At 39.9% G+C, this 18,492-nt stretch overlaps 1 protein-coding gene across 1 annotated transcript in view; it reads right to left on the bottom strand.

Moving 5' to 3' along the window:
• SLC27A6 (solute carrier family 27 member 6) overlaps positions 1-17,438 on the bottom strand; it is a 63,030-nt gene extending 45,592 nt beyond the window's left edge. The window contains exons 1-2 of the mRNA XM_032851971.1: positions 16,786-17,438; positions 6,491-6,694 (exon numbers count right to left, since the gene is read on the bottom strand). Of these exons, the coding sequence (XP_032707862.1) occupies positions 6,491-6,694; positions 16,786-17,266 (685 nt within the window). The 5' untranslated portion in view covers positions 17,267-17,438. The remainder of the gene's footprint in view (positions 1-6,490; positions 6,695-16,785) is intronic.
• Between the last annotated feature and the right edge of the window lie 1,054 nt (positions 17,439-18,492).

The following is an 18,492-nucleotide window of genomic DNA, read 5'->3' as shown; positions in this document are numbered from 1 at the left end:
ACTGACTGAACCACTCAGGTACCCCATCCCCTAGATTTTTTTGATAAAAGAGACAACAGATATGAGATTGTCCAAGAAATTAAAGTGATCAAAGGTTGATGGAGATTAAAGTTGGAAAGAAGAAAAAGGAGAATAAAGTTTGTTAAAAGTGCATTTTAGCATCCCCCTTTGAAGAGTTAGAAAGCACATTAATATTTTAAAGCCCTTGCAGAGTCCATCAATACACAAAAACTTTGGTATTTTTCTTAATGGTGTCTCTCAAACTTACATGGTCATAAAGCCATATATATACATAATTTTATTATACACACACACACACACACATATATGATTTTACTTTATCTTATTTCATTTTTCTTTTCTTTTTTTTTAGGTATACTCCACACTCAGTGAGGGCTTTAACTCACAACGCTGAGATCAAGATGTGGTATCAAGTCAGATGCTCCTCCGACTAAGCAACCCAGGCATCCCACCACTTTTTAAGGTTTATTTCACTTCTTTAAACATGTGAAGGGACCTATCATAGAACACACTTTGAGAAATGCTCTGAAGTCCTCTGCTCTTCTAACCTTCTACAAATCCCTGGCATTGGAAATCCTCATAGGTCCAGGAGGAGGTCCAGGCATAAAGGTAGGAGGAAGGTATGTCCAGTGATTTGGGGATTAGGAGGGTGAAGGAGGAAGAGATGATGTCAAGAGAAATCTAATCCAGAGGCAGGAATAAATAATTTGGGGAATTCTGGGACAGTTTTGGAAAAATGAAAAATTCCGTAAGGTTAAGGAAAAGGAGAGATGAAGGAAAGAAAGATTGAGATGGTAATAGCACCTGGCTTCCAGGAAAAGCTTAGCGGGTAGTGAGCTAGTTTTCCTCCTCCCTCTCCTTCTAGGAACAGTTGAACCCATGGCTGCTCTGTCCAGGCTTAAACAGTTTTCCTAGATATTCTTGAGGGTACCTAACTAAGACCAGTGAATAATAACAGAATTAGAATTTGGCAGAAAGTACACATACTTAGACCCTCAATGCAAAAATAATGGATTTATGGATGAAATCAATAAAATTTCAGAAGAGCAGATGGATAGCCGTGATGACTAACACAGACCCAAGAAGCTGACACCTGAGAGGAGCCTTGAAGAAAGCTGATTTCCCCCACTACAGAGCCCTAGAAAGGCTTAGAAATTTGATGAACAGGTACCCTATAGAATGGATGATAAATATGGAACTACAAACAAGGAGCTTTATGGAAGTTCTATTTAAGAAACAATAAGGTCAAGGTTATAGAAAAGGGTATCTATATAATGCTCACCCCTTGTTCATCAAGAAAACCTTCTAGGTCAAAGAGACAGGAATGCCATCAAAACTGATGTCAATCTTTTTCTTACTCAGACACACTCTATGTTTGTTCAGATGTAGGAACATAATATTTTGGTGATCTTGAGTAAACAGGGCTTAGCATTAGTAAGAATGGCTAAGAAATGTTCACTATCAGCCCAAGGGCTTTCTTAGAGCCTGCTGAAAGGCCTCACAAGAGGACTCTCTCCCTCCATTGCTCACTTTTTCAAAGCCTCACTTTCTACATCACTTCCTAACATACACCAACACCCTCTTCATTATCAACATCAGAAGACTTTGCTGTATGAGAATCCTTTGACTTTTCTGACATTAAATGGCATACTAATATAAATGATTATATTTACTACTATTACAATCAATTCAGGTCAAGGTTTTAAGTTGCAAAACACCAGTCTGTATTAGAGATTCTTTTCATAAAAAAATGTCAATTAAATCTTTAATGAGGCTGCATCATGGTTTTGTTACACCCTTCGATAGCATTATTTAAAAAAAATCAAGGCATCCACTGTATGACCAATTCTGTACATGGCTCTGTTTTGCTCTCCATAAGAGGACCCCAGGTTGCTTAGGACTTTAAGCTATAAGAAGATGACATTTGTATCACTCTTCTTTTTTTTTTTTTTTTTTGGATGGCCTGTACTTCTTTTTTTTCCTCTTTGTATTATTATGTTCACTTTCCCTGTGTAAGCTCATTCACAAAATAATTTTGGAAGTATGTCAATAAATGCTTTTGGTATTTGTTCTAAAATTCAGAAAAAAGAACAAATCATAGCCCAGATTGCTTCTGCCATACTGGTAGAAGTTATGAGATTTATTCTCTGGAAAAGATGAGCCTCAGGAAACATGAGGAAGAAGAAATATTGAGCAAACAAGGGGAATGAGAGAAAGTCTGCTTATTCCTCCAGCCCCCTTCTACATTTGACTCATTTTACCCTTTGAGCTTCTTGTCTGAGGAATCTGAACCATTCGCAAGTCAAAACTGAAAGACGCTGGCAGTCATGAGTCCCCCAAGAAAATGTCCTGGATGACGAAATCAATCAGTCCATGCACACACAGCTACTCATGCACTCATGCACACACAGCTTCTAGCCAGGATCTGTTTTGGGGGGTTTTGTGTGTGTTTCAGTGTCTGCACTTTAAATGTGAACTGACAGCCAAAGGTCACTAGTTATTTAAGGAAATCCTCTAGGATAAAGGATAGAGACCAAAATAAACCAAAAGATAAGAGGTTGTTGGCAAAAAAAGAGACAAGGTGAAGAGATATTTAAAAAAATATCACTAATATTCTGAGAGATACAACATGACAAATAATCAATAATACAAAAATAGCCTGCTACACAAAGAGGCATTTTCAGAGAACAGAGGTTTAAAAGATAAATCACTCAGAAAGTAGATGAAAAATAAGGAAGGAAAATGGGATAGAAAAGATTAGAAAATTAATAACTCAGTCCAGGAGGGCCAATCTTTAAAAAGTTTGAGTTTCAAAGACAAAAGAATGAACAAACAAACAAATACAATAGGAGGGACTGTATAGAAAGAACAACAATAAAGAAGGAAAAAGAAGGGGATGTAGAACTTTTTTCAATTTCCAAGTATCTAGAATTGCAAGATATGAATTTCCAGACTGAAAAGGCCTACAAATTTCCCAATAAAATGGATAAATAAGACTAGTCCCAGTACAAGTCATCACCAGATTAGAGACTACTGAAGACTCCCAGAAGGTTAAAAAATTCCCCCCAAAGAAAGAGAAAAATAACACCAGCTAGCATGTAAAGGGTAAGAAATCAGAAAGAAAACAATGTCTCACTGTGTGGAAGTCAGAAGACAGTGGGATGTCCTTAGAGCCAGGGATAAAAATTGTGTTTAACCTAGAATGCTACACAAACAAGGATAAAGGTATTTCCAGATGTGAGGACTTAGAGATTTTACCTCCTAAATACTCTTCTTTTTAAAAAAGATTTATTTATTTTAAAGAAACAGAGAGAGAAAGAGCAAGCACGAGAGACTGCCTGATGCAAGCACGGGGGGGGGGGGGGCGGGCAGAAGGAGAGACGGAGAATCTCCAGCAGAGCCCCCCTAAGCACGGAGCCTGCCATGGGGTTTGATCTCCTGACCCTGAGATCATGACCTGAGCCAAAACCAACAGTCCGATGCTCAACCCATTGAGCCACCCAAGAGCTCCCCTCTTAAATATTCTTTAGAGGAGGCAGCTACTGAAATCAGTGCAGTGATAAGATAAAAAGTAAACTGGGGCACCTGGGTGGCTCAGTGGGTTAAGCCTCTGCCTTCAGCTCAGGTCATGGTCTCAGGGTCCTGGGATCGAGCCCCACATCGGGCTCTCTGCTCAGCAGGGAGCCTGCTTCCCCCTCTCTCTCTGCCTGTCTCTCTGCCTACTTGTGATCTCTGTCAAATAAATCAATAAAAATCTTTAAAAAAAATGAAAAGTAAACTGAGGAAACTAATTTAGAATCTAGAAATTAGAGGATCAAGAAAAAGAAAAGAACTGAAGCGAATTCCCAGGACAATGGTGAAAAAGGACAGCCAGAGAGTGAGGGCTTGAGACTGAAATCACAGAGAAGCTCCAGGCAAAAGGTGGCCAAGAACAAAGTCTTGACAACATACAGACTATCTTATCAATATCAAAGGTGAAAAAGAGGAAAGTAGGAACCAGCAAAAAGTGTATAGAAAATTAAGGAAGCAAGGAAACAAATAAAAATAATGGTCAATCCCAGGTTGGGGGGGATTTTACATGGAAGGCCTACTAAGGAAGTGTTTACTAAGTTATGATAACTGATATCAATCCAGTCAAAATTCATAAGAACAAAATATTAGTGTGACATTAGGGAAAGAATGTGTCTCCACCAGAGAAAAAGAAATGAATGGAGAGAGAGAGTGGTTGGTCAAAGAAAACAAATCATTTCCATCATGGAAAATCAGTAGATACTCTTCAGTAAGCATCTACTAAGTACCCAGTAAGATACCCCTTTTATGCAAAGAAGTGGAAGTGATTCTAAAAATTAAGATCTAAAAATATTGACTGTAGTTGGTTTGGAGAAGGAGAAATGGGGAAGGAAGTTATAAGTGTACTTCTCTCTAAAATTTCTGAAAGTATTAGAATTTATCTCTGAGCTATATAACTTTAACATAAATATAAAATAAAATAAAAATCAGTAGTGCTTTTGCTTTTGGCCTGTTATATAAACTCATAGAACAATCTGGTTTCAATCTTGGAAAATGAAAAGCTGTTACTAGTGGCTCTGGCTTATTGTCTCTCTCTCTCTCTCTTTTTTTTTTTTTTTATAGAGAGAGAGAGTATGTGCAAGCTAGTGGGAGGTGGGTGGGGTAGAGGGAGAGAGAATCTTAAGCAGGCTCCATGCTCAGTGTAGAGCCTGACGAGGGGCTCAAACTCATGACCTTGTGATCATGGCCTGAGCCAGAATCAAGAGCTCAATGTCAACTAACTGAGTCCCCGGGCACCACCACCCTCCACCCCAGCCTGTTCTCTTTGGGCCTTGGGATGGGGGAAGTGGTAAAGAATGTTTGGAAGACCAATCACTTTCTATTTTTCACAAGAAAACAGCCATACAGATAAATTGGTTAAGTACCTTCTGTTGAAAGTTTTCAAAGCATTTCTGAAATTTCACTGTCTCTTTCAAAGTCCAAAGTCAGACTGAATGTATGCTGACAACCTGAGACACATGAGCACTTTCCAGTTCATTTATCAAAGCTGTTCTAGACATCAAAATTATAGTCTACTCTCCAGTCTAAAATATCATTGTTAGCCTCTACAGAGTAAATAAGAGAGACAGACACACACACACATAGAAAGAGAAAAGAAAAAGAGAAAAGAAAACATTAGTTATGCAATAGTAGTTTGCTTACAATACCACCAGTGCTTAGGAAATAAGTTAACAGAATATTTTTCCTTGCACTAATTCAAACACCTGATCATCTTCACACTAACGACAAAAGCTTATTTAGCCTATCATAAATACCATTCACCTTTTCCTAAGAGTCAATTAGGTTTAACATTTCTTTTGAATTCTAAGGCAGTTTAATCATTCTTTTTATTTTTGGGTGTTGTGATTTTTTTACCTACAAAAAGGGAGGAGGAGATGTTTAGTTACTTGATTCTATTTTGTATCTTCTCCTAACTCCCCACTGCTTTGAAGACTTCCTGTTTGTCATACATTCCAATCTCCCTAAGGAAAAGTAGGAGAGCCTGCTCCCCATGCTTAAACTACAGCTATAGCTGGATTGTGTTTAGGATTTAAGATGGCACATAAGAACACAGAAGGCTATTTTAACTTTTTTTTTTTTTTTTTTTTTTTTTTGGACAGAAAGAGATCACAAGTAAGCAGAGAGGCAGGCGGGGTGGGGAGACAAGCTCCTCGCTGAGCAGAAAGCCCGATGCAGGGCTCAATTCCAGGACCCTGGGATCATGACCCGAGCTGAAGGCAGATGTTTTAACCCACTGAGCCACCCAGGTGCCCCCAGAAGGCTATTTTAAAGTAGACTGATGGATTTTTTTGATCCAGGAAGATAATTCGAAACTACATAAACGAATCTCCTCATTTTACGTATCAGGAATCTTAAGGAATAGAGAAGCTAGCAGGTGTCTTGCCAATAAGCTGGCCAAATTTCACACTCGGAGCAACTGGGCTGGATCAAGGTCTTCACTCATTTCAAGGTCTTCGATGACACTTAAAGAAAATCTTTCTAAATGAGACAATGGTCAAGCAAACATGGTAACCTGCCAAGTCATGGTGAGAGCAAATTCATCTAAGTTTGAGAGTTCTAAGATCTAAGAACCTTGGGACCTCTTGAATGCATGCTTTCTCAGAGTTTTGGTGAGTACCCATGACGGCAACTCCTGTTGCTTTGCAAATGTGTTGCATTCTTCTTTTTTTTTTTTTTTTAAGATTTTATTTATTTGACAGAGAGAGATCACAAATAGAGAGTGAGAGAGAGAGAGAGGAGGAGGAAGCAGTCTCCCTGCCTAGCAGAGAGCCTGATGTGGGACTTGATCCCAGGACCCTGAGATCATGACCCGAGCTGAAGGCAGAGGCTTAACCCACTGAGCCACCCAGGCAGCCCCGTGTTGCATTCTTCTTAATTCTCGAGAAGAAACGGATCCTACCTGTAGTTCCGGATGTAAAAATATAAAGATGAGGAGACTTGAGACTTGAAGCCACATGGTAGCTGCGGGGCACGGGCCTGTCAGATGCCGTGCTTAGTTTTTCTTTGAGTGAAGTTACGCCCTGTGGAATAGAATCGCTCATTCCCCAAACGGTGATACCTTCTGGGAGGCTTGGAAGGATTTCTTCTACAGTTTCAAGCAGATCTAAAAACCAGAGGTTAAGGAAGAGAGAAATAAAACATAAATCTCAAATCATTAACTTGTGTTTTCTTTTCTCTGCTGGAACATGGATAAATGTCACTATCATGCTGACTTCATCTTCATTGGGATAATTAATATCATAGCCATTTTATGATTCTGATTCAACAGGACCAACTGAAAGGGAAATCTGGTTACCACCTGATATAATAAATGCAAATAGGCTGCTTCAAATAAAATTCTGGAGACACCATTGTTCAGATTATGATTTTTTTCTAATTTTTAAATGAAACTCTATTTTTATATTCTGCTTTAAATCTACACTCAGGATACCACACTAAACATTTTCATTGAAATAGATCTCGGTAGCTCATTATTCTCCAAAGCTATCTATCAGTGTATCACTGATTAATTCTACCATAACGCAATACATTCAGGAAACTCTGCTGACCCCTCTGGAGTCCTCAGATCATTATGGTTTAGACACTGTTTCAGAGCCAAAAGTTAAGTGAGGAAATTTAAAGATGCCCTTTTCTCTAGATCAGGTTATCCAAAGGTGAAAGTCTTTGAAAGCAAAAGGATGAAATGAATGCCTTCTATAACAGGCAACAAGGTCCCCAGGGCCTGGCAAGGTGGGAGCAGATTGAAGACAGCACAACCTCCATCCGCAGCAGTGTAAGATCCAAGAGCCACCTAGAGACAACAGCAAGCAAAAAGGAAAGCAAGAAGTAGAAAAGCCTGAAATGCAGGTGTCTTCAGGCTTGAAGAACTTGAGAATCTCACCTCACAAGACCAAAGGTCTGGGCTGCAATTCGGATTTCAGAAAGGAAAAAAAGGATACATCTCCCAGGAAGTCTCTACTGTACAGAAAACAAAAGAGTACCTGGAAAGGAGAGGCTATGTTGCATTAATTTGGGAGACTGAACGCAAACTTTTTCATTTGGCCATTAATGTAGAAGAAAACCTTATTTGCTCAGGAGGAGCTGGTAGAGAATAAGAGAGGCAGAAGGTGGGTGTGAGTCCCTGAGGAGGAAATATTTATTAAGGTATCCAGCACTCTGTAGGATATAAAAGAAGCAGAGCCTCACCATTCCCAGAGTCTTTTGTGTAAGCCAGTGAGGCCTCATAGTTTTTGCTAGAGTAGAGACACAGTTATTCACAGTCTCAAAATACCTTTAAAATTTAACATTCCCCTATTTTAATACGGATCTCTAATACAGAAGTTTGACTTTTATATTCCACAAAGGTGCTCCAGTTTCAGTGTGGTATGCCTATAAAATGTCGTATCTATCTAAGTTATAAGGGATTTCTGAGCACTACATTACTTATCTTAAAATCCACCTTAACATCCTTAGAAATACTAAGTGGTAATACCCACTGGATTTTGGAGTTAATGCAAGGAATGCCAGAGATTACCAGCAACTGCCAAAAGTTAGGAAGAGGCAAAGGAAAATTTTTTCCTAAATCCTTTAGAGGGAGTGTGGCCCAAAGGACACTTTTATTTTGGACGTCTAGCCCCCAGAATGGTGAGGGGATAAATTTCTTTTGTTTTACACAACCCAGTTTGCAGGAGTTTATTATAGCAGCCCTGGAAAATTAATATACCACATCATAAGTTGGTGGATAGAGCTGTTATTATAACCTGTGGTTAATTATCCCTAAAATCTATACATTACCTCATAAATCAATTATGAAAAATGTTATTAAATGTAAAATATACCCTGGTTAAAAGCTCAAGTACACATAAATATGAACCTTTCCATCCAAGCAATTATATTTTTTTCTAAATTTTTATCCAAACTTCAAGAATACTTACAAGATATATTCTGCTTTGAAGCTGAACTCGGTGTCCTGCATTAATTTTTCTGGAAAGGGAAATCAGTATCTGGCAACCTCAAAAAGCCATTTGTCAGCCACTATTTAGTTCTACTATAATATAACACATTTGAGAAGGACTCATGACTTAGTTCCTCAAAATCTATAATCCAGACTGATCACGAAGAAACAACAAGAGAAACGTGTCAAATTAGACCAAGTAGTTCCCAAATAAAACAACCAAGGAAACACAGAAAATGATAAGGAGTTCATATGCGGGGGGTAGGGAGGCAGACTGGGACTTGAACTTCTTTGAATTAATTTTTATTTCTGTCACAAATCCACATAAAATAAACTTTAAGAGTCCAGAGTTCCACTGAGTATATACAGCGTGCTGCTAGCTATAGATTGCTTTGGTAAGAAGTGGAAAATCACAAGGAATGGTGGGGGAAGAATAAGCCACAAATGAAAAAATAGAACAAACAAATGATCGAGACTTTCTGTTTTCTTTTGTGTTGTCGTTGTTTTTGACGGGGTGGCTGGGGCGGGGAGGGGCAGAAGTAGAAGGAGAGAGAGAATCTTAAGCAGGCTCCTCACCCAGCTCAGAGCCCAAACCAGGGCCCAACCTCACAACTCTGAGATCAAGGACATGAGCCTAAATCACAAGTCAGATGCTTAACCCATTGAGCCAACCAGGCACCCCTAAACTTGTTTTAATGACTCTTTCTGGCAATTTGAATGTATAAGTACAAGTCTCTGAACTGACTCATTTCATTATCTTCATTTCAAATTTCTTGTCTGGAATTGTAAATTAACAGCAAAAACTTAAAATGTTTGTAATGATATGTAAGTCTAAATAGTTAAAAAAAAAAAGTGCAGAGAAAGTTATAATGTGATTAATTGTGGCTCCAAATCTTTTTTTGGAATTGTAGAGTTTATAAAGAAACAACTCAATTTTTACAATGAGTGACAAGTTTTAGAAGAAAAAGGAAGTGAGCAGATTCCTAAGAATTAGAGGAAATACAATTTAGTTCCCTTCATAGGTTAAAATTTAATTGACTTGACTCAGCTGAGACATTCAGAATTCTACAGAATTTCATTAAATTATTTCTTCAGTAGTCCTAGGTAATGTGGTCGAGGATAATGAAAACTGAAATAAAAACTTGGAAAGTCTTGTAGAGGATAAAAAAAAATGAAGATTTATTTATCACTGTCAATCTTCCTTAAAAAACGAAAAGGTTCAGTGCCATTTTGAAAGTAAATTCTGAATAGTAAGTCCTGACACAAAATAGCACACTTTTCAATACCTAGAGGACACTTGGCTGTGGTTTCAGGAAGATTTACTCTTCAGTGAAGGGTACTACATCAAAACTTGTCAAACTGTGAGCACCTCAAATAAATGTTGTGTGTTCTAACCCACACCTCTGCTCAGGGCACCTGGCGCCCACAGGCAGCGGGTGCAGGATAGAGATCTGGTTATGGAATTGAGCTCTGCCCATGAGATCCCCTGGCAGGTCATGACAGAAAACTGTTGTAAGAAAATGAGACACCTGAATATTCTATGATCCTGAACAAAGTCTACCTCAAAGGACAAGGCTGTAATGTAGAAGGCTTTCACCACAATAGGGTCCTTTTAAGAAACACTTTTTTATTTCTCATATACACAAGGCACTTCATTAGGTAGCACTGCAAGCATTAGCATCAAAACAAGTAAATTAGAGGGCTGCCCGAGTGGCTCAATCAGGTAAGCATCTGAATTCAGCTCAGGTCATCATCTCGGGGGCCTGGGATGGAGTCCCAGATTGGCTCCCCACAGTGCTGGGTGTCTGCTTCTCCCTCTCCCACTCCCTCTGCCCATACCCCACTTTCTCTCTCTCAAATAAATAAATAAATTCTTTTTTAAAAAAAGGTAACTTACGAACTCCACCTATTATCCTCCAGCACTTTTTGTACCAATTAATTTGTTTCTACATCATCTTATCTCTTATTCACATTACTGAAAACGCAATGAGTAAAATCTAACATATCTTTCTACTATGCCATTTAGTATGAATCATGTTATTCAGCCTACATTAAAAACTTTTTAAAGTTATCTTATTTTACAATGTTTTCAAAGGAATTGCTTGTAGCTCTTAATACATTGGCAAACACTGAAACTTTTAGGCGTGAAGACAACTTACATGGAATTCAGGGACAAATGGTTACCTTGAACTTTCCACATTCCAAAGCAACAATCACACAGAATCCAAAATGAAACTGCAGATCTCATTTCATGCTTATAAATATCATCCTACCACTTAGAGAAGCTCAGCAAGTTTGACATAGAAAGCATGGGCAAGCTCTGGTTTCTAACAAAACTGATGCTTAAGTAAGCAACGTCCTAAGGCAATTCATAACAGGTTAGAAACACACCTCACCATGAAAAATGTGCCAGCTATTCTGACAAATATTAGTTTAATAATAATCATTATAACCCTAGGAAGTCCACAGAAGCACAAGTCTTTCAATTGTGGTAACATATTCTTCCCTGAAATGATTTTATTAGCTGCCCTGAATATATGTACATAAGTTTGTAAGTGGGCTTATGTGTTTTCACTCTCAGCTGTTTCGAGGGACAGAGAGCATATTTATTATAGGTTAAATTGTGCAAGAAAGTAAAAAGCAGAACACTTCATTTGATTTTATTTCTAGCACATCTCTCACTGCCAGTGAATAATTATTATCCAAATGGGAACACACCGCCATGATGTATTTGGCTTGTTATTTTTCAATGGCAAAATAGTAAAAACCAGTAAATGCACAGAAAGGCTCTCCAGACACAGACTAATCAGCAAGTAAACTATAAATTGGGAAAAGGCAATTCCAAGGTAGTATGTCTACAAGATTCATACACCATCAGAGTTATTTTCCACATTCCTTTTTGGTTATAAATGGAAGAATTCTCCTTTTCTTGGCCAGAGAAGAGCTAACCATCTGGCTCCTAACTTGTCTGACACCATTCCAGCCCTAGCTGCTGAGGGTTGGGAAGAAGATATGGCCGCAATGCTACGGGGGACGACAGAACAGCTGCTTAAAACGAGTCTGCCTGGGTCACATGCCATGTGCCTGGATCTGCCTCCCAAAGGCCTTCTGCCGACAGCAAAGGTAGACATTCTTACTCTGCATATATGTCTCTGCTTCCATGTAATTAAAACAATTATGGCAACCAATTATTAAATATATACTATGGTCCAGGCACTTTCTTCTGTTCTTTACGTTTAATTCACACAAGACCCACTGATACCCATTGATTATCTGCTATGTGTTACCAGTCAGTTAATGGAAGAGTTAGGGTTCAAGCCCATGTTTTCCTGACTCCAAGATGTATATTTCTCCCACTTAACACTGCCACTTCTCTGAGCAGGTACAATCTCCTTTTAAATAGTTTTTGCTCCTGCCAGCATTCAAACATCTTTCCCTTACATGAACACATAATCAGCAGATACTGTAAATAAGAACCCCAGTCAGTGAACACATGATCAGACAAGAAAAAAACCGTAAGTATATCAGTGCTTAGAATACTGTCTTTTCCAGCGAGGGAAACTTCCTATTGAAATGAGCCTTTTCTTTTGGAATGGAGGTCATCTTTGACTGAGCTGAGTCTAAAATGGAAAATAAAAATGCAAAACAGCCATTCATTCTACTAAATGTAAGTAAAAATACAAAAATGTCCTAAAAATGAATATAGATAGATGTGCGGTTATCACAACACCTAGATTAAATAATAAAAGTTTACAGGAGCCATGTTTCTTATCTATCTGAATACATATACTTTTCTATAAAACTTAAAGGGTCTTTATTTTTCCTCTAACCCTTCCTCTTGTTTTTTAAAAAGCAGATGCCTTTATGGCTGAAAGTCATTTTGAGAATTACAGTGGCTTGATCCTTAACTGGAACATCTGCCCTGCACAGTCTGAACGCAACGGTTCAGGAAAACTACCAGGGTAAATCTGCCTGCATTACTGTAAGTTATTAGAGCCTTTTTTTTGTGAGCAGGAACACAAAACCTTTGCAAACATGTTGATACTACTGAATCCAAAGTAAACGATTTCAGGGCAATATTAATATATATTTTTTAGTTATCCACTTAGAATAATTTGTGTATATTAAGATAGCAGAGAGTACAAAATACATACATGCAACTAAATCTGAAACTTTGGGGATGCTTAGTGTATCTAAAGCACTTCCTACTTTTGGGGAGTCATGATTCTAACAATTAGCAACATTTATATAAAATAACACAACAAAGAAATTCCACTGACACATCTACTACCAAAATCAATTACCAAATGGACAGTGGTGGGACAATGTATTAGCAAAAATAGGCAAGTAAATAAGTTACTGAGTGTCCATATGTACCTTGTATTTTTCATGAGGTCATTCATTCATCCTGGCAATATATATTTGTTGAGCATCTCCTTTGTGCTAAGCTTTGAGAATTTAGAAGCAAACAAGACAAACTTCTTCTACTCAAAGAGCTTACTTACATCCTGGTTCCAGGCCTCCTCCTCAGAGTCCACACTAGAACTTTACCATATCAGTCGGTCACTGTGAAGAACCATACTACACCTGAGGTAAGAGGGATTAGTGGAAAAGATACTAAAAGCAAGTAGGTGGATAGATGGAAGGCTAGAGACAGGGTAGGAAAGGCGGTGGAGAAGGAAGGGATGAGGAAAGGAAAGGAAACAATGGTGATGGGGGAAAGAACACGAGCAGGAGGACAAAGACAAAGGTGTACCCAGCAGGCTTTCACATCAGAAATGCTAGTTCCAATCTGTACATTGCTTCTTCTACATGTGTGAGCTCTAGGAGATGGCTTGCCTGCTTTAAGCCATGCTTCCGCTCCCTTTAAAACGAGACTATGGCTGTGATGAGGCTTACATAAGACAATATATATATAAAAACAATCTGTAACTCATAAAGTACTTTAGAAATAGAAGAGATTATTATTATTGTAACATTATTATTGCTAAATACATCAATATAATTGCATAGACTATTTAAAGTGATATACAAGCATGATAAACATTTTCCTGTTTATTCTAAGTAAAGAGAAAAGCATATAGAGGTAGATGATGATCTTGGCCACAGCCACTAATAGTAATAATAACAGTTGAAATATTGGGAGGAAAGGATTAGATTTAACCTAACACTATTTAATTTTGAGTAAGCACTCAAATTTTCCAGAGAAATCTGAAATGCCATTTGATACATCTTCAAAACCATGTTATACAGATAGGAAACCTTCTGGCAAGTACTTTTGAACCTTCAGACTGTGAGAGAAAGGAATAAGCGCTGTAAAAACATTTAATTTTTTCTAGTTATCTGTATATGAAAAATCTGGTGTCTATATATAGCCAACTTTTATTTTACTATTTCTATATAACTGGAATGTATATTTTTTCATAGTTATATGAAAAGGGGGCTGACAGCCTCAGAAACAATTGGGCTATATTAGATAGTACAGCACAGTCTTGTATCAGAGATAAGTTTTTGAAATCTTTGCTCTGCAAACTAAGTTGTGTTAAACTAGACATCCTCAGTGAACTTCTTTCCCTCTGCTGCCAATATATATAGCTCTGTACCTGCCTCTCAGAGGCAATGAGAGTATCTTTACAAAATCAGCCTTGTGTAAAGGGCAACTGTTAATATTTTTGTTAATGACAGTAACAATTTGGTAGATGAGTTGATATATTTCCTTTGACTTATTCCTTTTTTTTTTTTTAAGATTTTATTTATCTATTTGACAGAGAGAAAGAACACAAGTAGGCAGAGTGGCAGGCAGAGAAAGAGGGAGAAATAGGCTCCCCACTGAGCAGGGAGCCCGATGGGGCTGGATCCCAGGACCCCGGGACCATGACCTGAGCTGAAGACAGCCGCTTAACCGACTGAGCCACCCAGGTGCCTCTGCTTTGACTTATTCCTGAAGACAGAATTATAAGACATTATTTGGCTCAGCTTGAAATTCCCTTGATTTCAGCTCAGTTCATGATCTCAGGGTCCTGAGATGGAGCCTGGTTTTGGGCTCCACACTCAGCAGGGGGTCTGCTTGAGATTCTCTCCCTCTGCCCTTCCCTCTGCTCACTCTGTCCCTCTCTCTAAATAAATAAATAAGGAAATACAATATATTTTTTAAAGACATTATCTGGCCTGCCTATAAAACCTGTTTGAAGCAAGTTCTATACAACTTCTGGAAAGTAAATGTTGTTAAAACATACCAAAGTAAGGTGTTCGAGGTCCTATGCCAAATTACTTACTAGCCTTTTTTATAGCTAACTAACTTATAGCTATCTAATTAGATTGTATCAGCAAAATCCAAGTAAGTTTCCTTATTAAAAGCCTAAGATGACTTTATAATAATAATAACAGCAATTATTTCAATTCACTACAGCTCCAGTTAGTACATACAAGCCACTCAGCTAGTCATTTTACAAAAGCCACATCATTTAATCTCAAAATTACATTGTGAAGTAGATTGGTATTGTCACCTTTTTACAACAAAGTAAAATGAGACCCAGGACAGCTTGTGACCTTTTCCTCAATGACACAGCTAAGAAGTGGTAGACCATATATGAAATACAAATCTGTCTGGCTTATCTCCATCTAAATCCTCTGAATCATTTCTTTCTCAATACATTTTCCCTGGGGATATAATGGTTTAATGACACATCTCCATTAGAAACATTCCACGAGAACCTAAGACCTCTAAAATGTAAAGCTCTAAAAACTGTATGTATATATTTTTCACTAATTTGACTCAAGATGCCAAGAGTACACTATATTGGGCTAAGAGCTTCAAATACAGAAAAGTCCCCTTGATAAGCCACATCTTACCAAAAAAAGAAAAAAAAAAAAAACAACAAAAACCTCCAAAACCCCAAAACACACAACAACCTAGGAAGTACATAAAACATAATTGTCCCATCTTTGAAAAACATATGTAATTTATATATTCTAAAGTATCCTAAAGTATGCTAAAAATCTATTAATAAGATTGAAGGTTGATTTCTCTACCTATCTATTACTAAGCAGGTTGACTAAATGGTTTTGGCTTCAAACTCCAGCATCTCGAATTGATTTTTACAGATAAAAACTCACCATTGGTGAGTTGCTACTTTCTCAGGTCACAAGTTGAGCTGGAAGAACAAGGGGAATGAGCAGAAATGAAAAATCTTGCAAAACTAAACTTTGTACTATATATTACCTAATCCCTTATTATGTGATATGCAAGAGTTATATAATAAAGGTTACCCGTAAAGTTCTACACTTTAGAGACTGCTAATGTATAAATGTAGATAATTTTTCCTTAATGCTTTATAAATCTAAAAACTCTATCTGAGGTGTTAGTGTGTACCTATGAGTCTAAAATACTTAAGAACTTTCACTAAGGCCCTTGCTGTTGAGACTCCTTATCCTCCACCTGCCTATCCTCATGCAAGAAAAATATGCAAAAATCCATTAGATTATACCAAATAAGTATCACTGGTCATAATTCAAGTCCACTTGGTTGTGGGACCCATCTCCCTAGGTTCTTTCCTAATTAGATATTCAACCAAAACTTTCTCTTTGTAGTTCTGTGTCAATATGCATATCCAAAGCCTAACTCCAAGGGAGGAGGGAGAAGACTAGAACCTACTCAAGGTTTAAAAAAAAAAAAATGACAGGCACGGCTAGACTAGGGTGAGAGAGAGAAAGAGTCAGCCAAGAGCCTGCCCACTGGCTGGGAGATGGGAACCTAACCTTGCTAGGCAAATCCTAGCTTGCAAGCTGTGCAAAATAAGAGCAGACATGAAGATAAGAATTCACGCAATTCAGATTAAACATATTTGTTCTTCAACTGTAGTCAATCTTGAGAGTGTTACTCTTAGAGGCAGGCAGGTATTCCACCATAAAATCAAGATATATATCCTACTCGTCACATAATTTGGTCAGATAGGACAAAATTAAAAACTTATCAAGTTCTTGCATTCACTGAAGGCATCAATAACAGTAACACCGCCTCCCTCTCCCAAAGCACTAAGAAGCAGAGAATTCAGAAAAGTTTTTTGAACTTGTCTTGGTATTAACTAATCTACAAGAGAGTGAGTGATGGAAACAGAAGAGGGGAAATTAAACCACCAGTCACAACTCTAAAAACGGTTTGTATCCTTACTACCACACTTCATCACACATGCAAAGCATTATTTATGAACTGTTCTATTAAAGAAGGGCGGGGAGGGGGGAGCCCTCACCCCTTACTTTACCTGCGCCTACCACGAGGGCCCGGGGCTCACAGCTGCGGATACAGTGCAGCAGGCAGTTGGAGCGAATGTTGGAATTGAGGAAGGCCACCACGCAGCCCAGCTTGGCCAAGCCGAACCATACGTGGACGAAGTCAGGCTCATTGCTCATCAGAAGAGCCACGGTGTCCCCCCTTTTCAGCGTGGAATGGTTCAGGAAGACGTGGGCCACTCTGCTACTCCTTTTATCTACATCCTGATAGGTGTGGATGTCCCCCTCATAGATGATGAAAGGTTTCTGGGGCTGCTTCTTGGCAAGACTCAGGAATTTATCCAGGACTGTGAACAGCTCCCCTTTCAGGACGTACTTCTCCATCCGAATTCCATAGCGTACCACCTTCAGCAGGAACCAGAAATCGTCCCAGAAGTAAGGAAACAGGAGTTTCTGCAAGAAATGCAGGAAGACTATTCCAGCCGCTAGTCCTGTTAAACATGACAGGAGCATGGAGGCCACCGGGATAGAAGGCAGCTCGGACACCAGCCCTTCTCTCCAAATGCAGCTCTCCGCAGAGACCACAGGTCGTCGGGGCTACAGCCTGGCACCTGCAGGTCGCGCCAGCCTTTCCGGGACGGAGAGGGTAATCTTGAGAAACAGAATCAGAAGTGTGCACAGTAGAGGTCGCTTGGGTCACCTGGCGGATGAGGGGAGAGCGAGCGAAATCAACGCGGGCACTCGCAGGGTCCACGGAATCTAGGAGCCCAGATCAGCGCCCCTGCCTGGCAAAAGCCCCGACGGCGGCCCGCGCCCTGCGAGGTCCTCTGGCCCTCTCCAGCCCTCTCCCCGCAGGCTGGGTCAGTTCCCGGAGCCTCTGCGGCCCTCAACAAGTCCCACCACCCACAGGAGAACTATGTCCAGAGGGCAGATGCTCTTCTTCTGAGGGTAGACTTTCCGGCGGCTGCAACTTGTAGGCTGAACTCGAGCCTGGAGAAGGCGGGGTAGCGACGCCTGAGAAAGGCAGCGGCTTCCCCTCTTAACCCGCCAGAAACCGCGCGGAGGTGTCTGGGCCACGTCTCGGTCGGGGATGCCCCAGGTCTAGAGAGATCCGAGTCCGAGCCCCGCCCCCGCTCCGCCCCGCGCCCCACGGCCGGGCTCCCAGGGACTCCCGGCCGACGCACCGGTCCCGGGCTAGCTGCTTCCCCGCGATCGCCACGCGGGCAGGGAGTGGTTGCCTCCTGGCCCGGTCGCAGATCCCCTCCGACTGTTCTCTGGCTGGTGTATCTCTCCCCCGAGCCACCCCGGAGGTGTTGTCCGCTTACCGCCCGCCTCCAGGCTTCCAGCCAAGCCCTGTTCCGAGCACCGCCGATGGAATGGCTCGGGCCCCTTCGCCGCCTCCTCCTCGGGCGCGCGTCCCACCACCCCGTCAAGTGTGCAGTGACTGGGGCCTCTGCGGGAGAAAGGACCGTCCCTGGAGAGAAAGTCGGGAGCCCAGAAGTCGTGGCAAGAGTGGAGGGCAACCAGGCTGCTGGAATTAGGGCGAGGGAGTTCATTCACTAAGCAATACAGGGAACTAAACTTAACTAGAGGTTGGAGAGGCGATTGGAAGAATTAAATATATATCTATCCCGACGGAAAGAGAGAGAGAAAACAACAGAAAAGCTGTCTATGAATTGGTCAGTTCAAGGGATATTTGAACTCTGATTACAAAACACAAAACTGTGTTGTTCTACAAA

This window comes from Lontra canadensis, unplaced genomic scaffold, assembly GCF_010015895.1.
Source record: "Lontra canadensis isolate GAN:19392208 unplaced genomic scaffold, GSC_riverotter_1.0 scaffold5, whole genome shotgun sequence".
Taxonomy (NCBI): Eukaryota; Metazoa; Chordata; class Mammalia; order Carnivora; family Mustelidae; genus Lontra; species Lontra canadensis.
This window is presented reverse-complemented; position numbering and strand designations above follow the sequence as displayed.